This window comes from Neopelma chrysocephalum, unplaced genomic scaffold (assembly GCF_003984885.1).
Source record: "Neopelma chrysocephalum unplaced genomic scaffold, ASM398488v2 Primary Assembly neopelma1_104, whole genome shotgun sequence".
Classification (NCBI taxonomy): domain Eukaryota; kingdom Metazoa; phylum Chordata; class Aves; order Passeriformes; family Pipridae; genus Neopelma; species Neopelma chrysocephalum.
Window position 1 is genome coordinate 1,182,567 of NW_020897768.1, and position 25,038 is coordinate 1,207,604.

At 35.1% G+C, this 25,038-nt stretch overlaps 1 protein-coding gene across 2 annotated transcripts in view; it reads right to left on the reverse strand.

Moving 5' to 3' along the window:
- COL21A1 (collagen type XXI alpha 1 chain) overlaps positions 1 to 25,038 on the reverse strand; it is a 98,722-nt gene that overhangs the window by 9,004 nt on the left and 64,680 nt on the right. For both annotated transcript variants that reach the window (XM_027696055.1, XM_027696054.1), the window contains 5 exons: positions 9,884 to 9,928; positions 9,498 to 9,551; positions 4,701 to 4,754; positions 3,352 to 3,405; positions 2,788 to 2,859 (listed from right to left, as the gene is read on the reverse strand). In XM_027696055.1, coding sequence (XP_027551856.1) covers positions 2,788 to 2,859; positions 3,352 to 3,405; positions 4,701 to 4,754; positions 9,498 to 9,551; positions 9,884 to 9,928 — 279 coding nt within the window. The remainder of the gene's footprint in view (positions 1 to 2,787; positions 2,860 to 3,351; positions 3,406 to 4,700; positions 4,755 to 9,497; positions 9,552 to 9,883; positions 9,929 to 25,038) is intronic.

Below are 25,038 nucleotides of genomic sequence, written 5' to 3' on the forward strand. Positions count from 1 at the left end.
AATTACAAGAGAAGCATCTAATAGCTTTTATTTATACTGAATCAAACCACGTCACTTTATCTCCATGTACACAAAAACTGAGAAAACTCCAGAAAGCTATACTAAAAAAGGAATTTGTCATGAAAAGAACTATCAAAAAGAAAAGTGGATACTCACATACCAAGTAGAAAATTAAAAAATATGACATAATGAGGAGGAAAATCCAGCAGGATTTTATCTGCTCAGTGCATGGGAGTGGAGAGGATGTAAGCAGGGAGGGAGGCATGGGTTTCTCATGGGTTAAATTTCAGCTGAATGCTAACCTCAAGTATGCTTGCCTTCACCCACATAGACTAGAGTATAAATAATTTCTGTAACACTTACTATAAACACACTGCACGCAGAAGTTATACATGACAATAAAAAGTAAAAGTATTTTTGAATGGCAAACCTCCTATATTTAAATTTAATCAAAATATTTAAGGACTAAGTTCTACTTCCACCCACTCCTTTTGACTTGAAATGTTTATAGTAAATAATTGGGGGGGAATTGACAATCAGATGGTGCAAATTGTACTTAAAAGTTAGTTATCTAGGTTTATCAACTTGACTGAACACCATCTAATTGACACTGGAGAGAAACAGGCAGTGCTTGAAAAGTATTCATTCCAATTAACAATAGAGGTATAAAACATGTACTCTCAAAATATGCCTTTCTCTCTTCATTGATTGAAAAGGAAACTTAGAGTTATGGGAGATGGCTCTTACTCTAATTCTGACCTCTTAAACCCTTGTGACTCTGTTTAAACAGACATGAATCAAAACATTGGGCCAAGAACATAGTAGCTCAGGAAACAAAGACAGATCTTTGGGGGGTGTGCAAAACTGCCATTAGTAAAGAAAAGAATTAGAATGGAGATTTTTGGCTTTTTTTTGTCAGTTTTCTTGTAAGAGCCAAACATTTGTGCGTTTGGTTGTTTTCTGGGGAAAAAAAATTTAGTTAAATGCTAAACAGTAACAAAGAGGACATTTTGCCATGGCAAATATTTTCCTGACCAAAAATCCCAGAACATAAGACATTTATGCCAGTTGTATTCGACTGTATTGTACTTGAATGTCAAATATTTGGTTGGTTTCAAGTTTTAAAATAATCTACAGCTGAAAGGTTTCACTTTTACTGTCAGATGCCCAAATCACACTTTTCTTCTTGAATAATTCAAAAGTCTGTCATACTTATGACATGTAACTCCAGTTAACTTGCATCTTCATATAAAATGAATGACTTTTACAAAAGCTTCATCAGTTAAAATTTAGAGAAGTTTCATAATTTTAACAAAATCACCTAAAAATCAGCATTATTGTCTTGGTACACGCACCTTACATAACCCTTAGATATTGAAAGTGAATATATAGTGACAATGAAACTAATAAACTATTGTTATGACACTGACTCCAGTCACTCTTCCACTGGTCTTTTTGTGCTCTGCAAATCCCTGTTTCGAAACTGCTCAGAAGACTAATTTTTCTACATCTTCTCTTGGAAAAATGTAACTCAGGTTCCATTATCTCATTTATGTGAGATAACCTCACCTAAATTTGGATCGCTCTCTAGCTTCCACTGACCAGGGACTTGCTTCAGATATCTAAACATAGGCTACATCAAAAGCAGTGTGGCCAGCAGGTCAAGGGAGGTGATTCTCCCCCTTTACTCCACTCTCATGAGACCCCACCTGCATCCAGTTCCAGGGCCCCCAACATAAGAAGGATGTGGACCTCCTGGATCTAGTCCAAGAGAGGGCCACAAAGAAGATCAGAGGGCTGAAGAACCTCTCCCATGAAGATAGAGAGTTGGGGTTGTTCAGCCTGGAGAAGACTCTGGGGAGACCTTAGAGCAGCCTTGCAGTACCTAAAGGGGTCCTCCAAGAAAGCTGGGGAGGGGCTTTTCACAAGGGTCTGTAGTGATAGGACAAAGGGGAATGGCTTTAAACTGATAGAAGGCAGGTTTAGATTAGACATTAGGAAGAAACTCTTTACTGTGAGGGTGTTGAGGCACTGGAACAGGTTGACCAGAGAAGCTGTGGATGCCCCCTCCCTACAAGTATTCAAGGCCAGGTTGGATGGGGCTTTGAGCCACCTGGTCTAGTGGATGGAAGGTGTCCCTGCCCACTACAGGAGGGCTGGAACTACATTGTCTTTGAGGTTCCTTTCAACCCAACCATTCTGTGATTTATGACATAGCCAGGACAGCTGACCCAAACTGACCAAAGGGATATTCCATACCATATCATGTCTGCTCAGCAACAAAAGCCAAGAGAAAGGGGAAGGGGAGGACATTAATTATTATGACATTTGTTTTCCAGAGAAATCTCTATGTGTACTGAAGCCCTGCTTCCCTGGAACTGGCTGGACATCACATGCTGATGGGAAGTAGAGAATAAATATTTTGTTTTACTTTGCTTCCAAACATGGCCTTCCTTTTGCTTTATTAAACTGCCTTTATCTTTCCCCATGAGTTTTTTCCCATCTTACTTTCTCGTGACCCTGTACTGATGAAGAGGGGAGTGACAGAGCAGCTTGGTAGGCACTTGACATCCAGCCAAGGTCAACCCACAACAAATGCCTTTACATCAGAGGCTTCATCCTTCAGAAGAAAATTTTCATGATGCGCGCATTGTTGCTTTAAATGTGTCCTATTCTCTAATAATAATGATGTGTTTAGAGAAAGGATTTTGTTTAATAATGATTACTTATAAGAAAAGCACTTCCAATAAAAGATGCAATTAATGTAAAACTGGAAAAAATACTTACCTTTATGCCTGGGGTACCAGGAATGCCTGGGTAGCCTGGTTCACCCGGAGCACCTGGTACTCCTAGTTCTCCCTGAGTAATACAATAGCTCTGTGTCAGTGATATGCTGTGTGTAAAAACATATATTGCATACATGTTTTCTCAAGGCCACATGATACACTTTGGCTATGATATTTCAAAATTTTATAACTGAAGATAATTGAAATGACTGGAAAATTTGTGAAGGGATGTCGAATACAGAGAAGCCACAAAAGAGGCTCCTAATTCTTAGCCTCAGTTTTCCACTATCTATTTATATTAATTGTCTTTTAATACAGTTGATGTTGATGATTCAAAATTACACAAAAAATACTATCTGAAGTAATGGCAATGTCTGCAGCTTTGAACTTAATGAGCACCTGAGTTACATTGCCTAAAATCTAGAATAAAATTAGTAAGAATAAGTAATCAAATGGATTCTGATGCAATTTGATGTTAACTACCGTTTTACCGTGAAACAAACTGCCTTGTAAAATAATAAATAAATCCCTTCTTTAACTAGAGTACTTCCAGAATCATATTTACCTTGGCTCCTGACGATCCTGGTTTCCCCTGAATTCCCGGTTCGCCTTTATCACCCTATATAACAATTATGTAAGAGTGTGGCTGATATCATTATGCTTTGTCACATGTGCTATGACCAGCAAACATAAACAGACACTGTTGAGAAACTGACTTTTAAAAACAGGCACAGGTAGTGACTGTAAGGCTAAAGTTCTATTCCCTTATGGGAAGCCTGAAGGTGTAACTTTCTTTCAGGAAAGATAAGATACTGATGTCAAAACATGATCTGCCAGCCTCTGCTCACCAGTCCTGTCCCTACCTGCCTCATTTCCCTTGCCCAATCACTCCATGTTTGTGCATACTGTTTGTGCACATTTCCATCATCTTATTTAATAAAACCCTGAGAATCCTAGGATCAGTCCAAGTCAAAATATTTATTTATATTTTCACTTTTACTGTAGCCTATGGAATTAAGCATATATTCAGCTTGAGGATTTTCAATCAAATCTAATAATTATTGACTACTTCATAATGCCCTTCAGTAAGAATGAGCTTATTAAGAATGATTCTCTAAGAACCAGCTTATATTGTGAATGAGATAAATACACAAAAAAAAATCATTTTTCACCAAAAAAAATAAAGCTACTTAATTTTTAGTCATTTCATAGGTATTCAATCTTCTAGACAATAGCAAACATTGACCACTTAAAAAAATGCTACCTCCAGTATACAATTTTAAATAAATGCATATGTACTTTTGGATATAAAATAACGTATGGATGGAAATGGACCTAAATGTAAATACATCGTTTGGGAAATGGATTCTGTATTCCTAAATATTCTCTAGGACACACAGTTCAGTGCTTACTGACCAAAACTCATCTTGGAATAAATTAAAAGGTTACACTAAGCAATCTGAATTTATAGTATCTATTTTAACTTCTGAGAGCATGGGTCAAATTAGTTCTTGCTGTTGCTGCAGTACAATCAATAAAGTTACATCTGAAATAAATTTGGCTCCTTGGGTGGAAAAAACAGCATTATTTAACACAATTAAAATATAAGTAAATGTAACATGGGAAGAAAGTTCAGATATATACTGAGAATTATCTGACTCCCAGCATTGCAGAACATTTTCAAGGTCTGCAAAGCTGAAACAGTCTCATGACCATTTCTGCAATTGTTCCAAACCTCATGGGATGACAGGCACCATTCACTGAGTTATATTAACCTCTCTTGAGACTGAAGTACCATAGAAAGTAATACAAGAAAATCATACAGCTATTCACCAATATTCAGTACACCAAAAAGTTAGCTGCAAAATCTATAAAGCAGTCATTTATCCAAGTCACATTAACGCAAACACTTACCTTAGGCCCAGGAGCTCCAGGTAGACCAAGTGAGCCTTCTGGTCCCATCAAACCCTATTTATTTATGAAAAAGGCAGAGACATCTCTGTACTAAACTAGAGGAATAATGGCTTCAGTATAGTATTTGTAATATCATTATTCTATTTCCATAATGAAATAAACAGGAAATACAATGTCTTTCATCATATTACTACACAGGCTATAGTTCTGATACAGTACAATGAATTATTTAGACCTTCTATGGTCTAATGAAGGTCTATGGTGTAATGAAAAAAAAAACATATAGAAAAAAAGAACAGTGCTGTCATAGAACATTCCTGCGAGAAAAAAATTCTGCAACTCAAAACATTGTCTGTAATATGTCCCTTAACTATAACTGAAAGTAGCACAAAAGCTTCTTGGTTTCCATTTAGTGTTTCCAAAATCAGCAATACTGTGGCAAAATGTGGCATTTCATAATTCTTCTTTCTGACCATGTGTCCCTCAAAGATTGCCAGGCCTTGACTCCTTTTGCAAGCTTTGTGGAGATTTATCGGGGGGGCCACATCTTTGCATCTTCTGCAGAATCTTCGGGGTTGAACTGTTCGTTCAAGAACCCAATAGCTTCTGCCATTTTATATCATGACACTTCAGCACATGTACAAAGTCAGAGCATCACTAAAACATTCCCTTGGACTCCTCAAATGGAATCATGTTGACAAAGGCATGTTTAGCTGTCTTTGTTCCATACATAAAATAAGAGCTAAGGGATGCCAAATCATCAAAGGGCTGGTGCTCTTAATTTCTGTTTAAAGCTAGTCTCAAGATGCATGCATCAATAAAAACAATATATTATCATTGTTTTATTTGGACTTGCATAAATACCCTGAAAGACAATATACTATAAGAGTGTACTTTAGATACAGCATAAAATAAAAGCATAGTAATACAGAAAGTCAAACAATTAAATAATGTCTGGAAATCTAACTTGTCAGAGATTAAATTTTATCAATTGGTCCAAGTGATAATATTTTCAAAACCCATTGTTACTAATGTTATTTAATCTTTGTTTTCATATCAATCCAAATAACCACCTTCCATTTAGTATTAAATGTTAGGAACAATTCACTCCCATGACGTTATTTCAGACCTCTTTCAAAGGTTACATGGAATTAAAACCATGTAATTTGTTAACACAGATTACAACTCAGTTTTGCAAAACAAAAAAAAAAGAAAAATTCTTTATTTGCTAAAACTGAAAGGGTGTCTGCAAATAGAAGAGAAAATTCAGAATATCTGGAACAAGAAGTAACTCTCTGTAGCCAGGGTTTTCAGGATTTCATCAGTTTTCTGGCATTTCACCTCTGCTTTACTATTAACCACACATTAATACAGGTTAACCATCAATTAATTCAGGTTTCTTTGCTGATGTATGGTAAGAAAGTTCTGGTCACCAAAATTTTCCATCAATAAATACAGCAACTTACTCTTTAGGCCAGAGACACAGGTCTGTGAATACAAATAAACTGTATCAAGCACAAGACTAAAACTTGAGTAACTTTGCTGCCAATGTTCCTCAGTCTAAGACTTTTCTCGCTCAGTCAATTGGCCATGAAAAATCTAATAAACTTCAATTTTTCTAAATTAAAACAATATCATACATTGAATAATTTCCAACACTTTCCTGAACTTTCCTGATGCTTGTTCTTACTCACACAGAAAATCAGTCTTCTTATTGAAGATGATGCAGCTAATCTAGTGTAATCTATTATTTGGTAAATGGAAGTTTACTACACCCTACTCCATTTCTTTTATAATTTGGAATAGAATTACAAATTCTTCTCCACATGGATTAAAGTTTCTGAGGACTGCTTACACTCATAACCTAAGAGATTGTGTATTCCCATAAACTATTTGCTTATGGAATGCATTCAGCACCAACTTTGTTACCACAAGACTAACAAAATATTTGTTCGGTTTTGTAACCTAATCTTGATTATATTAATGCTGTCTTAATTCACTTGCACAGGAGGTCTGCTTCTTCAGTTTTTCTCTTTTTATTTACACAGAAAAATAAGTTTTTATTAATTTTCATTTCACTGTAAGGTTTAATTCAGTTTGGCTCTTTGAAATCAAATTTCATATTATCTATTGACCTCCTTACTTCTGAAATACAGCCCTCTTCATTGTGTGATCTTTTTTGCATTCCTTGAGGACTACCTTCCTTTTCTAAAAACCACTGTGAAATTACAATTTTCTCCTCCTCAGATTTCTGTTCTGTTCTCATTACTAACACATTAATGAGTAGAGAAAAGTAAGCACAAGTTTGGGGAGGTACTGTGGGAAAGGATAAAAATGTGACTCGGGGATTTCTGGCTCCTTTCACATTGCCACCTCAGAGTGGCCCCGTGTTTCAAGCCATGTAACACACCGAGAATCTACAATTACCACTAGATCACTTCTAGTTGACTCCCACATCAGTCCTTGGATTACAGAAGCAGTGTATGTTCATCAGAAATGTCCCTCGCTCATTTTATCTTATATAAAGTGGAAATAGTATATGTAAATAATAGCTTTTTTTATTAATGAATCAGCTATGTGTATATATCCACACTGACATGCAAACATATCCTAGAGAAGGCAAATCAGAAAATATATTTAGTATAACCAAAGGTCAAGCATACATCTGCAGGAAAGGTAGAAACAAAACCCAGTTGTCCTGGTTTCCTTTCTTGCTCTTTCATTACTAGGCCATATTTAACTTACTTAATTAAAAAAAAATAGGAAGACAACTACATGAAATCAGCATGCTGCAAGAAGAAAACTTTCAGATGCAATATGAGAAAAGCTTGAGAACATAATCTGGAAACTATTAAAAGAGAAGAGCATGTCCTGAATAAAAACAAAGAACAATTCAAGGACATAAAAATGTATCACTGCTCCCCTATTTTCCAGAGCTGACACTATTTATATTGCGGTAAATTAATAAATTGCTGGGTTTGGCAATGTAATAGGGATAATTATTTCTGAAGAAGAACTTGTTACTGAATAATTTTCCCAGGGTATTAACAGACCATCCACAAGCTTTCCATCTGTTTTTTCTGGAACAAACATATTCAATGTGACTAATACAAGGAAAATCCCACTATCTTTTCTGTTTGAAATTCCCTAATGCCATGTAACATATTCAAATATTCCATGCATCAATTTCCTATTTAATTTATCAGGTGACAAAAAATACATTAAATGACTTGACAGGAAACAGGAATAAATTATTTTCAAGTGTATAAAGAACCAAATGTTATTTATCTAAATAAAATTTGAAGAAAATATGGTAGGTGAGTTAAAAAGATATGTACACTTCACAATCCCACACAGCTTTATTACAGCTGATGATACAGCCTTCCCTCTAGCATTTTGTTCAACTTTGCTCAGAAAAAATTTCCATTAATAGACAATAAACATATTTTCACTGAACTTTCTTCTATTTGGACTGGGCACGGACAAGTCCATACATTCACAATGTACAATGAATCTCAAGATAAGGCAGTAAGTAAAAAAATCAAGTGATCTTTCAGTTATTGTCATATTTTTATATATGCCATTCAGCTGCAAACCAAGAAGTGTTATCTATTTCTTCCCTTGACAAGTGATACTAATTCTGTAGACTGAATACAACTGCATAAAATCTCCTTTACTACCATATGGCTCAATACCCTAAGAAAAACCCCAAATTTTTAGAAGGTTAAAGCCTTTCAGTCATGTAGTGGTCCCTTGTCCATACAGATAATAGCATCAGTCATAATTCTCTACAGTATTTACTTTATTATAGCAGTAATAGTTTATACTGATCTGCTTGAGGTTGAATATAGGCTGAAACGTAGGTTCTTTAACTAGTTAAAAAGTTGTAGTAAACAGCTTATTTATTATGCTAAACTATGTATCTCCCAGGAAACTCAGAAGCATTTTAGTCAGGAAAGAAGATAAAATGTCTCCAGCACAAAAGGCAAACTGCAAAAAGACATGTTAACAGTGAGGATGATTAGTAATGGAACTAAATAAACATGGTTTCCTCAATAGAAGAGATAATTATTTTTTAAAGGCAGCATATGTTCAACCAATGATGAAATTCCTATTAATTTAGGAAAGACCTGTAACTAGTTTTAAGCAGGTGTCCCTTTTGCCTTTAAAATATCCATTTTTAAAGTCTATATATACTTTCACCAACTTTCAGAACAATTATTTTGCTACTGTGATTTCTAAAGGACTATAAAGAACACAGAAATCACCCTATGCAGACAGTAACAAAAATGTGGTAACCCCGACTGTCCAAGAAAGAATGAACTATTTTCAGTTTCCCTCATTGAAAACAAAAATTTCCCTTTAAGCAGTTTGGGAATTCAGTGATGTCAGCTATTTTCACAGTCTGTTAAAAGAGCACTATCACAAAAGCATCCTGAAATTCATCTTCAGAAATCCATTACACACTATGACAATATTTAAGTCAGAATTAACTTTCAAAATAAATTTACTTCAGTACTTTCAAAGTCAATTCAAATCTAATTAATTTAGAGGTTAAATTCAGACTAATCTATTGCTGTATTTATCAAATGTGCAGTCAAGAAATCATAAATTTTAAATAAAAATGGTATATAATATTTGTAGAGAAATTCACAGATTAGACTTAGTCTGATCATATTTTCCAACCTGAAAATGCAAGGTTGTCCCTGTATTTTCCATTGTTTGTTTGTTTATGACAAGTAGAGAATGACAACACCAGAATTATTTGTCCATAATAACAAATTTTTGCAAACTTACAGCATCTCCTGGTGACCCTTTTGCTCCTGGTTGACCTGGTGGTCCAATTTCACCCTGTTTTTTATAGAAAGAGAAGAATTCTGTAATTAATGTATGCACATTTAACAAATTTTTTAGATATTCTTTAATTATGCAGGTTTAGTAAGCTAAGATTATTTCTCAAAGTATTATAAAATTAGTTTTGTTACTTCTAAAATATTCATTCCTTCTGAAATAGCTGAAATAAAACCTAATGATTTTTGAACATGCCACAAAGAATTTGGAGCATATCTCCATTCTTTTGTATTTGATGTCATAAATACCCACTATGAAAACTCTCCTCTGAACACAGACTGAACCCCTATTTTGGAATGGATGTATATATATGTGTTATGAACAATTAATACCTTTTGTCCTTTGAGTCCTTGATTTCCAGGGATTCCAGGAATTCCCTAAGAAAAAAAAGAAATCTTTTAAATATATATGGAATAGTTTCAGCAGAAAATATATGTCCTCATAAATTTAGCATTTGCCATATAATTTGGGTTCCAAACACAAGCAGAAATAGAAAATTAAAAAAGAAAAAAACACAAAAAAACAACCCCCCCTAAAACCACTAAAAAACCAACCCACATACCAAAAAAAAAACCCAAATAAAAAACCAACCACCAAAAAAACACATGAGAGAAAAGAGCTTCAGCTGGAAACATGCAACTATATAATCTGGGGTAAAAGTGAAACACTAATATTCCGTTGCTCCCCATTGCTTTCATTCCAGGAGTCCATGTCTGCCACTGGGCAGGCTCACAAGCTCCTGCCTGACACAGGGAAAAAAACCACTTTACATTATCCATAAGATTTCCCACATAAGTTAAAGCAAAAGTCCTGGTCAATAGAACCATCAGTATGACAAATCATATTTTGTTATGTAAAATACAGCAACTGTAAAGAGATAGTTATAGTTGTATTTGAGATACACCAGCTTCCACCTCCATAAATACTTGAAGATCTCTGCCATTTCCTCAGCAACACTGCTTATTCAGTCCTATAGTATATCTCACATTTTTCTTACAGTGAGCATTTAATTGAAAATAATTCAGCTTTAAAACAAAACTCTGTGTATGCTTCAAACTGTAGTATATATTCAGTTAGTCTATTTTTTCTCTCAGGTAAAACAATTCAAATTTGTTGGACAAACACTGTTCTTACTTGTACCATCATTAATCTGCAGCAAAAATTTGGTTTAAAGACTTTGCATTTTAATCTACCATTGAAAAGAATATGCTGTAGTGAAGACAAGAGGACTGTTCTAGACACCACCAAAACAAATGCATTCTATGGGAAAAAAATAACATGAATGTAGCAATTGATAGCTTCCATATGGATTACATCTGTGCAAAAGATAGTTCCATTCTTTTGCAGTTTACACCCACTTCTAGTTAATAATGACCCCACCAACCAGAAACAGTTCATTGGTCAATGGCACATGAGTTAACAATGACAACTTCATCATTTTACAGGTCATCAAAATTCCAATGTACCTATCATTTAAAAAAGAGATCAAATAAAGAACTTGAAAACAATGCCTCATTCTGAGACTTCTACTCACATTATGTAACATAACTCTTCTGGCTTAACTTTTGTCCAAAACCCTCCTATAGATCTTTTGCACAAATAGGGAGATGGGAAATAGGGCTTATTTGTCACTACATTTAGGAACTTCCAGTCCCGCCCATGAGTTCTCAGTATAATTATTTAATATAACATTTAATTAATTATTTATTTCTCTAGTTGTAAAATATAAAACAAAATTATGATATCTGTACCTGTAATACAAAACAGAATTTCATATATCCTGAAAAAAACCGCCCACTAGGCAGCAACCTTCTCATCCGGAAAGGATGTACCAAAACTTTCCACAGTTACATCTCTATGCAATTTGGAGGGCTGAGAGAAGAGTTCCATACTTATCCAACACAGCAAATGACTTACCACTACATAAGCATGCCTAGAAGAAGAAACACAATGTCCTGTTGAGCTGTGTTGTTCTCTCTTGGTTAAAATAAATTGCTGGTACAAGACATTTAACTTTATATTAGTGACAAAGATAAAACTCCAAGAACAATAATTGTAAAACTAAGTCATATTTCCTTTCTTTTTCCCTCTTCTTCCCCTTCTGATTGAGTCTGCACTACTGAAGTATACAGAACTTAGGCTCTTATTTCAGTGAGAGCTGGCCCATACCCTTAAAATTCTCTTACGGTTCATTGACATTCACTCAGCTAAGAACGAATCTATCACTTATGCTGATGTGATTCCCACAGTACATGTGGTGGAGATTTTCAGTTATTCTCCACATGTCAGTTGGCACAAAAAGAGGAGAATGAAGTGGCTAATTTGGTCATAAAGAATGATATCTCCCAGAAGAATTATTTTTCTGTGTAGCTTCCATGGTTCAGTAATTGTAAAGACTAATTTCTATAGGATCAGCTCCCAAACGCCTAAAAAATTAAATTTGGGTTCCTTCTCATGATCTATCTCAATCTATTACTTTCTTTTACATGGATAATCTCTGGTTATGCCCATTAGAATTATTTGCACTTTCTCAGAAGACAAGGTTAAAAAGTAGTTTAAATATCATCAGTTTCATCCCTAACTTCCAGGTCAAAAGCCAAATCAAGCTTTGGAAACGTATCTTGTTCCTAAACAGAGATTTCATATGCAGTACAAATCCTCAGAATCTGTGCATTTTTTCAGTCCACCATGAGTAATGAGGGACTTTTACAAGGATGTTATGTTTAATATGGTGACAGAACCAACTACTTAGAACAGTAACTAAACTGTCAAAGAAACTTAAATTATGAAAAAAATACATGTTTATTTTAAAGTATGCTGCAAAGCAACCACTTTTACTCCATTTGCAAGATAAAAATGTCTTTTTTCTTTTTAAGAGTATATTGCAACTAAAATTATCACAAACGCATGTGTTTAATCAAAACTTAATATGAAACACATTCATCATGCAATTTTTCTGCCACTAAGGGAAAAACAATGTTTGGAACTGCTACAAATGGGAAAACTGCCACTCACTGGGAGTAACAGAATCAATGCTATGGAATAATTCATGATTCAGTGGCCTACAGAAAAAAAAAGTGCCTTTGGGGATGTCCTTTGCAAAGCTACCAAGCAACATTTTGTTCATATGAAATAAGAAAAGGGGTTGTAATTCTAAATTTTCTTTTCCTTGTCTTTCCAGAAAACACATGTTAAATGGTTTGTACTTATCATATATGCAGCTATAATACCAAGAAAATGTAGCGTTACATTTCTAGCCAGAATATCTAAAAAATCAAAGCATCTACTGTGCTGTAGCGATTTCTGTCTTTATATGAGTTGCATTATCTTTATACTTCCAAATCAAGAAATTTGCTCCCCTTTTACTTTGACATCAAACTTCATGTAACACATTCAGCACTTCTTCACATTTAAAAATTAAGTTAATCATAAGTACTGCCTTAAGTTCTTTCAGCATCATGAATCTAACTTTATCAGTTACCTTCAATTCATCCAAATGCCTTCCTCCTTTATCTGAAATTTTCCCTTAAATGGGAAGTCTTCCCTTACACCATAAAAGCCTGTAATATTATTCATTATGTTCACCTTAATCAGTAAGTGCTATAATCACATGAAATTTAAAGCCAGTAAGAGATCTAATTCCTTGGTTTAAAATCATGTCTGTTCTAGAGATACTCAGCTGCAGTTTTATCACACACTGATGAGTTTGTGCCTAAAAACTAATGTATTAGTCTGGCAGCTAATCAATACTTTTTATTTATTGAGACACTGCTGTCCTTACCCTTTATTCATCCTCCTTTGCTTGTTTAATCATTTGTCTTCCACCCTGAGTCACCCCTGTGTACCCAGAAGCCTGTCAGCTTTCTAAGCTCTGGTTACAGACCTGGGGAGGCTTTGCAGGGTACCCCCAGGACCTAAAGTAACATTTGAATGCAATGTAGATAATTGAAATCATCTCTGGTGTCACTGAAGGTGCTGTGGGACAGCATATCTACCCTTTGAAAAGATGCCACTCTGCTCTAAAAACTGTGTCGTGCATGTCAGATGCTGCAGTTGCCCTCATACAGCTCCAATGGCTCTTGGTGCCAATGTCTAGGAAACCAAGTCCCACACACCTTTATGTCTACTTGTCTGTCTCAAACTTCATGGCAGAATGAAGCTCATATTGGTATAAAACTCAATTCATGGATGCAGTCTTTCTCAGCTGCACAGTCTTCCTCAGCTGAAGTGTCCCACAACACTAGGACTTCAGAACACCCAAAAGTATGAATTTGTTTCTATTGTGATGATGAATTTCAATTACGACACTTATAAAATTCTGTATAAATATTCTATTTATCCCAGCTTTAGTAATTTAAATAAATCTTCCATTCTTTTATAATATCTGGCAGATAGAATGGATTTAACTGTAAGAGGAACATGGTTTCATAATCCCTGGAAAAATTTTCTTGTAGCTTTCTTTAATCATGAGGTGTCTATTTTTGTTTTGGATTACATCAAACAGCTGGATTATCTTCCATGCAGCCCCACAAAAAATCCATTAAGGAAATTGCCTGAGGCTTTATATGCAGGTCAACCAGGTGTAAGCATTTTTACTTAAGAAACAAGCTACATTTCTCAAAATATTTCCCGCTTTTTCTAGCTAGTATCATGGATTATTTGTATCCCTGTCATGTTTACCTTTATGCTTGCAAACAGCAGAAAAACCACATGCAAAAACTTTTTCCAGAACAAAACAAAATCTATTTTACTCCTAAATTAGTATTTATTAGCTTATTCTATTCTTCATTTTCTGCTACTCTCTTTAATATTCCCCACCTCTTCAGTGCCTCGTAGGACAGTATGCCCTACTATGCAAAGTAGGAGCTTCTAGACTACAGGTAATATATCCACAATCATAAAATTCTATCACTGGAAGATGCAAAATTATAGAGTATTTCCAAAAGCTCTTCTGAGCAAACTGCTTTGCGGTCAATTCCCCAAGCAGATGTAGAAAACATTAGTATAACTATCTTTACGATCATCATATTTTTTTCTGATAAAAAGATGACTCTTCTAGTGTATATGCATTCTCTGAATTATGTTTCAATCAAATGGTTCCTTCTACTCTGGAAAATCTGCAACTCTGCTTCTAGGAAGACACTAAAGGACATTACATGAATTATAGCAACAGAAGGAGATTCACAAACAACATCTATCTGTTCACATGTTCTCATGATCCCCTTAAACATCTGTAAAATACAGCTGTTTATGTATTACTGATCCTTACTTGAAAAAGCATACTTGATGATACATCAAAGTTTTATTGGAAGCATGCAAAAAAGCAAAAGTGTAGCCATAATTTGGATGAAAGTACAATAGTCAAAATGCTTCATAAAAGACTACAGCAAATCCCTGATAATCTTAACAGAATGAAAGACACAAACCAAATTTGTATAAAACTTTCTACTGGGCAAAGTAGCAAAATATATGGAAAACAAATTCAATGAAGCCCCATCTGCTACTACTGAATAGTTGGAATTGATGACAAAAAAAAAAAGGCTAAGTACAAAGAAGCATTCCTACCGACATAATGACTATCCACCAGACTAGCATAGCAGCTTTAAATTAAATTCAGGAAAGGAAAAAACATTACCAAGATATCTGCAGTTATAAGACCAGAGTTTTCAAACACTTTGGCAAATCAGTTATTAGAAATAGAACACACATGCTAAATGTGGAACAGTGACCCCTACTGCATTGCCAACAACACAGACCTTGGAAAACTGCAATTTGAAAGCTGGAAATACTAATAGAAAATGAAAACTGTGTATATATTTTCACAGGCTGAAATTGGTGTTACTGTTTCTTGTAAACAATCTACAATATAATGTATCAGACCTATTAAATCTTTGTGGATCCAAAGGTGGGCAGACAAAATCAGAGCTCCCAGCCCTGCAGAAGACACGACGATGCCTTCCCACTGCCTATCACGCTGGCATCAGCCTTAGAGACTGTGAAACCCAACATACAATCTGCCTAAAAAGCTTACAGACTTCTAAAAGATGACGAACTGACTCATGTTTGACACTCACATGTAAACACACTGACACTCAAGCAGTTACATGCCTTCAAAATGCTTTAAAATTTCTCCACTACTTAAATTATGGAGAAGAACTTATTACACCATTTGAGCACCTTTCACACACAAGAAAGGGAAGGCTGAGGACAGCAGAACCTCCTTAAAGGGCAGTGACTGCTGATCTGCTCCTTGCACCCAACACGTAACCAACAAGTTCTGTTCACACAGATGCAGAAGGACACAATTTTCGGCCATATCCCTTTCCCATAGTAAGGAACCACTCAGTTAAATTAACAGTGAGTAAGTTCAACAAATCACGTATTTTTCTTTTTTTTTTTTCCATATGGTGCATACTGTGAAATTGGTCACAAGATGCAGCAAAAGAAAACAGTAAAACTGTGTTCCAAAAAGGACTGTAAAATTCCTAGAGAATTGGTCCATTGCTGGCTATTAAGTAGGATGGGCCAGCATGCGTTTTTGGCTAAGGAAGTCCCAAAAGCTCTGACAGACAGAATCTGGTAGTATATAATAGACGAAAAAAACCCCATTTTCTACACACTTCTATCCATTCTCAGAGAACAAGTTCTGTGATAATTCCTTTAGTCCGAGTCTGTTTGCAGTCATTACCTGTTTAAGAAATAGCTAAGAAAAGTTGGAGCAGAGACTGGGACCACACCCTTTCAGAGCACAAAGAAAGAAAATCACACCTTGGCTCACACAGCAATCACTAAGATTAAATTTAATCACTAAAACCAATTACTAAAGCAAAAACTAATTTCCACAATAAGAACCAAAGGTTGTGTCCTAAATGGTTTAAAAATATTAGCAGAAACATTAGTTAACCTTACAAATGGATTTAAATTCACTGTGATTGAAGATTAAGTTTTTGTTTTGTTATGAATGAGAAGTCAGACTGTATTCCAATAAGACTTTCCATAGCTTCAATTCACAGTAATTTCAATATGTAAGGATTAAAAAAATGAAAATACCCACTGTACCAAATTTTCTTACATTTTTTAGCACTATATTTACTTGAGTGCCTGAGACTTGAGTATCAGCTTCTCAGTTTCACATTTAAATCTCTTTGTGGACAGGAACTGTCTTTGCTGCTTCCTAAAGTGAGGTGAACCAACTGATCTCAGGTACAAAACTATCATCTTCTTTATAGCAAAAGTATTGAGTAGAAGCAATACTAATGTGGTTTCTCCGATGAAAGGATTTGTAAGGCTCACAAATAATGCAGATCTCCTTTACCTAACTTCTCTGTATTTTCTCCTAACTCTACACTACAAAGTACGTGACAATCCATCTTCAACGATTGACATGACCCTGCACAAGAATAATGCAATGCTGTTGATCATGAAGGGCACATGGAAGGAATATAACAAGTACTTAATTACGTTGACAGCCCAACCACCACTTGAACACAAAACTTAAAAAGAAGCCATGCTTTAAGTTTGTTTATTTTTCTCTTGCACGTTTTCTGGAGAGGTTCAATTCAAGTTAATTTAATTAATCTACAAACCTAAAAAAACCCAGTCAAAACAAAAGGGCAATTTCAGAATAAAATGATCCCTCCTATTCGAGACAAATATTTAATGATGGGATAGTTTCATATCAAAGAACAAACATATCAAAGAAATAGACTAAATATGTCTACTTGACTATATGAGATAAAATGAAAATCATTCTGGATAATTATCAGAATACAGACTGTAGATTTGATGCCTGGATACAGCACTTAGAGCTCTGAAGGAGTTACAGCTAGATTGCTTCATATCACCAGCCTGACCACATGAGGCTGTAAGTCAAACCTTCTGGAAGGACACAGGTAGAACAAGTCTTTTCTCTGGCTTCTTGGATGTTGAAGAAGAATGATAACTGGTTAGAAAATTGGCTACACTGTTGCTACTCTGTTGAAGTTGGATCAGAGGAAGGAAAGTCAAACATCCTTTTGGTAAACTTCTTTCTACTTGTGGTTAAGGAACTTGCCATAAACATGTTGGGAAGCACAGAATGTGCAAATGAAATCAACTGAAATAATAAATATTTATGTCTGCTACAGTCTAACTGAGTGTCTTCTTTATTCATAGCCTGCTTTTTATGTTTGAGTTTTAAGTACATTAATCAGCTGAGGGAAGTTTCTCTTTAGTCTTCAGAGTCATTGGAAATTCCAGCAGATATTTATCTAAGCTGTAAATGAAAATACTAATTCTTAGTGTTCACAGTGTATTACAAAGGGAAGACAGAAATATTTAGGAGATGTGTTAAAGGCACTGATACCTCTCTTCTTTTGATTATGCCCTAGCATGAAGATTAAAAGAAACACCATTCTTACAGAGAAGAGGGCACTTTCCCTAGAAATCTGAAACACCACATCCCTGTGCTCTACAAATGAGAATTTGAATATATTTAGGAATTTGTCTTTGAGTCATACTACTAAGATACAAATCACACTTTATACTACCGTTATGTCAAAATGCAATGATACAAACCAGTGAGAATCCATACTGCATGTGCCTAAAAGTGAAATATGAAATTGCACTATGAGGCGTTAGCCCCTATAGCATTGCCCATGACTATGTGGAATTACCAATGGTCAGTTTAAAGTTTAGTCTGAATTTTGCATTTGTACACCATAAATGGGGGAAAAAAGTCCTACACATACTCTGCTTTTATTTATCATAAACGATTAACTTAGAGTTAAAATTTTATTGTCTTAAAAATATTCAAAGACTCAAAACATTTCTATTTTGCAGCGTATGTTAAAACAACGCCAAAAAATCCAGATCCATCTTGATTTTCCATAGCTTGCTTCTGAGGCCTCACACATTGAAAGACTGCAATAAGCACAGTGTGTAGTGATTTCCCACTTAGGACATGCACATATCAATGCCTTTTGCAGTACAACATGTTCCAACAGACACGATACTTTCTGTGTGATTATTGCTCAGCAATAATCTTGAAGAAAATTCCTGTGAATTACAAACATAAGCAATACAAAAAGGCCATTCTTATCTGTGATCTGGTAAACTATATAAAGAGAAAAAAATTTATTGCATCTTGCTTGCTTTTAACTCCTTTTAAATCCACAAATGGGATGTTTACTGGTGAAATAACTTCTCTGTTACAAAAGAACTTTTTTTTCCCATTTTTTGCTCTTTCTTCACAATAAACTGAAAAAATGTTACTTCAATTATTTCAAATACTTTGTCATATTGTATTTTGGTTAAAAGGTGGTGCGTATATAAGTAACTTGGGCCAAAATCATGTGATGATACTGCTGCCCAAGAGGGACTGTTGGGTACTTTGGCTGTCAGAAGTTCATTCAAATTCATAACTATTTCACTAAGCATTTTTTTTTCTGATCCCAGTAATAATCTTTCTGTTGAGAAATATACAAAATCTATTTTGTTAAAGATGTAATTTCAAATGTGTTATCTATATTACGGAAGGATTTGACAGTTCTTGACATGTTCCTTGAAAACTGTGGGAGTTGAGAAGAAAACTGTAAGGCAAGAATAAGGGAGACATATTGTTGTTTCAGGATTAATTAGCAGATGTGAAACACTGTTTACTGGAAGTATAAACACCAACTTTCCTGGCACTAAAATGTCAGACACCAGCCCAATATACAACATATACCAGGGCCAAACATTCTCTTCAAGTCTCTCCTTCAGAAAAGCCTTTTTTGGCTGTATGAAATTAGTACACTAGTTTAGGAACGCCCTAAGTATTATTATTGACATCAGGTGGATCCAAAAGAATGCAAATAAGTCCTTTTTTAAATATTACATGTCAAAGGAAGTGAATGTCAAGCACTTTAGATCTTTTAAGATCTTTAGTACTTATTCTCTTCTTAGCAGGGTGAACTAACCAATTGATTATGCATGCACATGCACATACACACATACAGTATATTGTTATAAGTCCTTAATTTAAGCCAATTCAGCAAACAATTACATTTTTAACAGATATTTGGGAGAAAAATTTCTCATAAAGAATACAGAATTAATTTACAGTGCTGTGGATTTGTCCATTCAATGTCTCAAAAATCTCCACTTGAACAAGTCAAGCAATTTTTAAGAATGTCTTCTTTTTTTTTTTTTGGTCCAAGCAGTAGTATGTTAACTAATATACTTGAAATGTATCTGCACATCATCTGCTTAAAGTAACTTAAAAAAACTCATAAGAAATGCTTTTGAGTAAGTAAGCTGACTTTTTCCCACTTAATCAAGTTGTATAGCTATAATGCTCAAATACAACCCAAAATCTCTATAGAAAGGCCTACTCCAGTATTAATAACAGGAAAACCTAGTTTCTGGTGCTCAGAAAAAAGGTAGTGAAGTTTGCAAGCATGTGCATATTGCAGTCTCTGCAACTGATAAGAAGGCCTCTGGTTTCCTAAATGCACAAGCATGTAAATGGGCAAACATTTATATGTATTTTTGAGGAATACTATCATGAGAGATGATATCTGATAAGTAATGTACACATCCATACCACCAAGTTAATTCACTCTTAGTTTCAAACCAGATCCCTAGGCTCCATCTATGCCAAGCTGAAAACATGACAGCTGAAGGCTGAAGCTACAGTATGAAGTATTATCATTCCCTCAGTGGGAAAAAAACTCAGGTAGAACAACATGTCTTACTCTACAGACAGTATAAGCTTATGTCAAAGCACTCATCTGGGAATTAAAGCTCACTTTCTAGTACAGATAACCAAGAAGTATAATACAAGCTTAAAGTCTCTACATAAAAATTTCCAATAAGTACTGCAAATTATTTTAATGCATAGAAGAAATTAGACTCTTCAGAAGAACTTGCAGTTTTGTGTATAAACAGGACTAATGCATTGGAATCAGTCATGGAATATAAATAAATAATCATTACCGCTAATTTTGTGCTTAGAAGTAGCTCTTTAACAGTGCTGCACCTTCAAGTGCTCACTGCAGGACAATTCTTTCAGAATCACATTGTTTTAACAGACTTTTTAACATATAAAAGATTAACAAATTATTAAGATATATTTTAACAAATGACAAGCATCTCTTTATTGTAATACAGCTCATCAAGTCAGTAGTGAGATTTTAAATTGGTACAACACATTGGTTGGTATTTCTATCGCTGTGTTTACAAAGCAGCTGCAATGGGGGAGGAATGCTGGCATCTAACTTCTATCAGCACATGAATTAGCAAGAAAAGTGCGAGGGTAGCCATAAAAAGGTCACTACAGAATACAAGCAGAAAACAGACTACTCTGAGTACCATTTATAACTATCTATAGCATACGCCATTCATGCCCATAGAGCTCCTTCTATATTTCCTTACAACTTTTAAGAAATTCCCTTTGTTAACTTGACATTTATAAAATAGTCTTAAAGAAATGTCAGCAAGGTATACCACCTCTTCTCTGCTTGATTTTCCAAAGTTATCAAATAGAAAATGGCATTAACTGAAAAAATAAAAAATAATTTTCCCAAGTCTCTGTAGACGGAATAAAACCAAAAAAGTTACTACAATTCTGGAAAATTAATATAATTAATGCAATTTCATACTGTGTGAGGAAAGAAATTTAGAAATTAGAAATCACAAAGAACCGTCACAAAGTGAGAATTAGATGGATGAGAACTGTTAGCTTTACAACTTAGAAAAGCAGGCATTATTTTCCAAGCGTTAGGTCAGTTGGTCCAAGTTTCTTACAGCATTTATTGTGGTCCCGGTCTAGACTGAATTCAATGGGAATCTTTCCATTGACTTCAATACACTTTGGATCAGCAACTCTACTGCCATGTTTTATATAATTTTTGTCAACTGGGAATAATAAAGTAACTCAGATTAGCCTGTCTGAAATTCTAGAAGTCTTTATTACCTGTTCCATTACAGCACCACTCTCATATTTATCTTCTGAACAGCAATTAACTCTGCTATAAACATAGTATGGAATTAATCTAGTTAAAATAACTTGTCAGTCAGAATGAAGATAACCCAGGTTGCAAATAAAGTCAGCTAAAAATACATACACCTAAAGTGAACCTAAAAGTTATACTTGAGAGAAAAACCTACATTCAGTCTAAAAAAATGTGTTTGAGCTTAGAGCAACCACTATGTAATTAATGAATGATTGCTGAAAGTATTACCCAGTCAAAGCTGTCATCTCCCCTTCCTCAAGTGAGAACAAGACTAACAACATCTGTTATAGTAGCTCCAGCACTCAGAAAGTCATCAGCAAGATTCTTCCCTGTCTACTTCAACAATTCAGAAATTAGAAGAAGGAATAAAGATATAATAACAAAAAAGCTAATTCAATTAACCAAACCTACTTGTAAAGAAATAATGATGAATGGCATATACCTACCAAAATCAGCTGTTTATGCATTAAAAAACCACCCCAGCCAAGTAACAATTTCACTTCATTCATCAATGTATTTAGAGATAAAAGTCAGAAAAAAGAAATAAGGTATTTTTCTGAGACCCACAAGACATCATCTGCAGAGAAAATGGTAGTTCGTACATCCATTATGACTGTAATGCTGACACTTTTGAAACGCAGGCCAGCAGAGTTCAGCTCCTACTATCAAGGCATCTCAGACTAGTGGAAAAGCATGAATATCAGATCTGAAACTAAGAATTTTGATAAACTCACACAACCAGTTTCTTGAGTCTCCTGATCTCTTTTATCTTAAAAACTCACAGGAAATAATTTCTTCTTTATATACTACTTGCAAAGAGAGTGGTCCTTCATAGGAGTGCCAAATTTAAGACAATATAAAATCAGAATGAGTATCTAGTACTCTATGGAACATTTCCATAAATAATAAATTCACACAACACACGATCTTTTGATCACCAGAAATACAACAGGATCTTTTTAATCTACCAGAAGATTAAACATAGAAATACAATAATTAGACTAGTTGCATAAAAAAATAAAGTAACACTTTCAGAAAGAAATTTTTTTCACAAGGCCTATTGTATAGATACATAACAGAATTTTTAGGTTTGTTTTTATCTGAAGCATTTCATAACTCAGTATGTAAATGCAAATATAAAATACAAATGTTGAGTAAACGTCATCTTATTAACTAAAACTGGTACAAACCAACATAACATCAACATAAAGTGCATCAAGCAAAACATTACATGACATAGAGAGGAAATTAATAACAAAAAAAATAGTTTGATCTTCATGCTACTATATAACTACATCAGGAATTTTCTTTCTTTGGTTCCTGTTTCTATCAATCTCAGCAGGGCTTTAGATACAGTAGAATTACATTAACTTTAGGTTTGCTTTCCAAACATACAGGATACCTGGCTATACCAGTTTATTTTCAAGATTTCTGCTTTATGAATAAAATACTGCAACTTCTGTTGTATCTTGTAGTGTACCTTGAATACACTTCAAAAAGAATTCTGCTACTGTTACCTAGCATAAAACACAGATTTTTCCAGAGAATGCATTGATCTAGATCTGGCATTCCTGATGCAGTTAGGAAAGATCAACAGACAAACTAGGAGTGTTGGCATAACAGCGGGAGTCAGGTCAAAAGCTGAAAGTAGTGATACGTTGCTATCGCTGGCACAAATAAGGCCACATCTGAGGTCTTGTGATGTGACCTAAATATTGAGGGCAAACTCTACCATGTTAAGTGTTTGCAGCTGTATTTCTGAAAAATATGATTTCTGGAGAGTAAACATGAGCAATTGCAAATGCTCAGACATATTACTTGTGGCAGGAGAGCATATGCTAGGCTTAGAAGAGCGCTACAAATGTCCAGCCAGCTTTACCCGCAAGCACTCACTTCAGAGTTCCCATCTGCATAATTGTAAACACAAGGAGCTTCCACTGAAATCAAACTCTGACAAAACTCCACCTATGTTAAAAAGGACAGTCAGGTCGAAATTAAGTTCAAATAAATCTTGATTTATTCTATACTTTAAACAGTTGGCCCCTCAAAAAAAAAAAGCATTTATCAAAACAGCTTGTCATCAGTAACATAGATGACTAGCCACTAAACTATTCAAATGACAGCATGGCCTTTTTTTGTCATCAGCAAAATGAGCTTGATTACCACCTTTACTAAATGCTATCTAAATTATTCTGTCCATACTGTCATGTTACCCTTACACAGAGTGGGTGGAACTGGGATGGCCTGGTTAACTTAAGTTCCAAATAGTATTACTGAGGGAAAACAACCACATGACTTGGAATTATTTATTTAGCTTTACAACCTACTTTTTCCTTTTTATAACTTTGGGGATTAATAAGAGTAATAATATACCGGGAAGTATTCTGCCCAAAAAATAATCACACCTCTCAAAGGCTAGAGGCAATAGGAGTTCAGTGGGTGCTCCATCCTAGTCAGTTGCCCCTTAAAAGCTGCCTCAAGATGCATTCATTTCACAACCATGCTCTTCTTACTTGCTAAAGCAAAAGGGATCATGAGATGGCTATTTCATAAGATGTCTATTTCTAAAAAGATCAGCTTAACAAATTAGGCTATGTCTAACAGTAATGTGGCTGAATAGAAGAAACAGACTATCTGCATGTATGTTTGTATGGGTGGGGTATCCATGCAACCTGCTGAGCTGTTCCAGGGCCACTAACCATGCAAGTGGCTGGTTAGTGATACAGTCATACAGTTTCCACAGTACAATCCAAGGCCTGTCTTGAGCTTAGGCACCCTATTTGGTTATCACAGGGAGGGCACAGCAGAATTCAATCCCTCTCTTCCACATCAGTACCATAACTCTTAGGGTATCCCACCAGAGAAGATTACATTGAATTCCACAGAAGAGGAGCAGAGAGGAATCGCCTACACGTTACACATCTATTCAACCGTAGATGTTATGTTCCTCATTGTACACACTGGAGGAACAACAGGAACAATGGAAGTGGTAAATTGCAAAAGACATCCCTCATAGCCCTCAACAATCCATCCCACTTTCCAATGGATGAAAGCCAATTACCCTCTTGAGTAGGGGCGCCCATATATCCCAAAGCTGAGAATAGCTTTTGTTTTCCACAGCCCAAACACACACTTTTACCACAAAGTTGCCGCAAAGAAATGCCCTGTGCTCCTCCTCCAGGCTCTATTCAGACGGGAGCACCATGTTTACACATGCAGTCTGGTGCTACACCAGCAACAGAGGCAGATGAGCAGGGATGACTCAGTGTCTTACATTTTCTACTGTTTACCTTGTGGCAATTTCATGGTCAGCATGTAGACTTTCTGCTCTTTAGAACCTCCACTGACTATAAATGAAGCATACAATGCAATCTGACTTGCCTTTTTAAGATTGTTTAAATCTTTTGTAGTTGCTTATATATTGGAAAGTCTCCCTCTATATTACTTTGTGGTGATTTTCAAAGACTTCTTAGTAATTTTAATGTCTTAGGTCTGCCACTTCATTTCTCTTT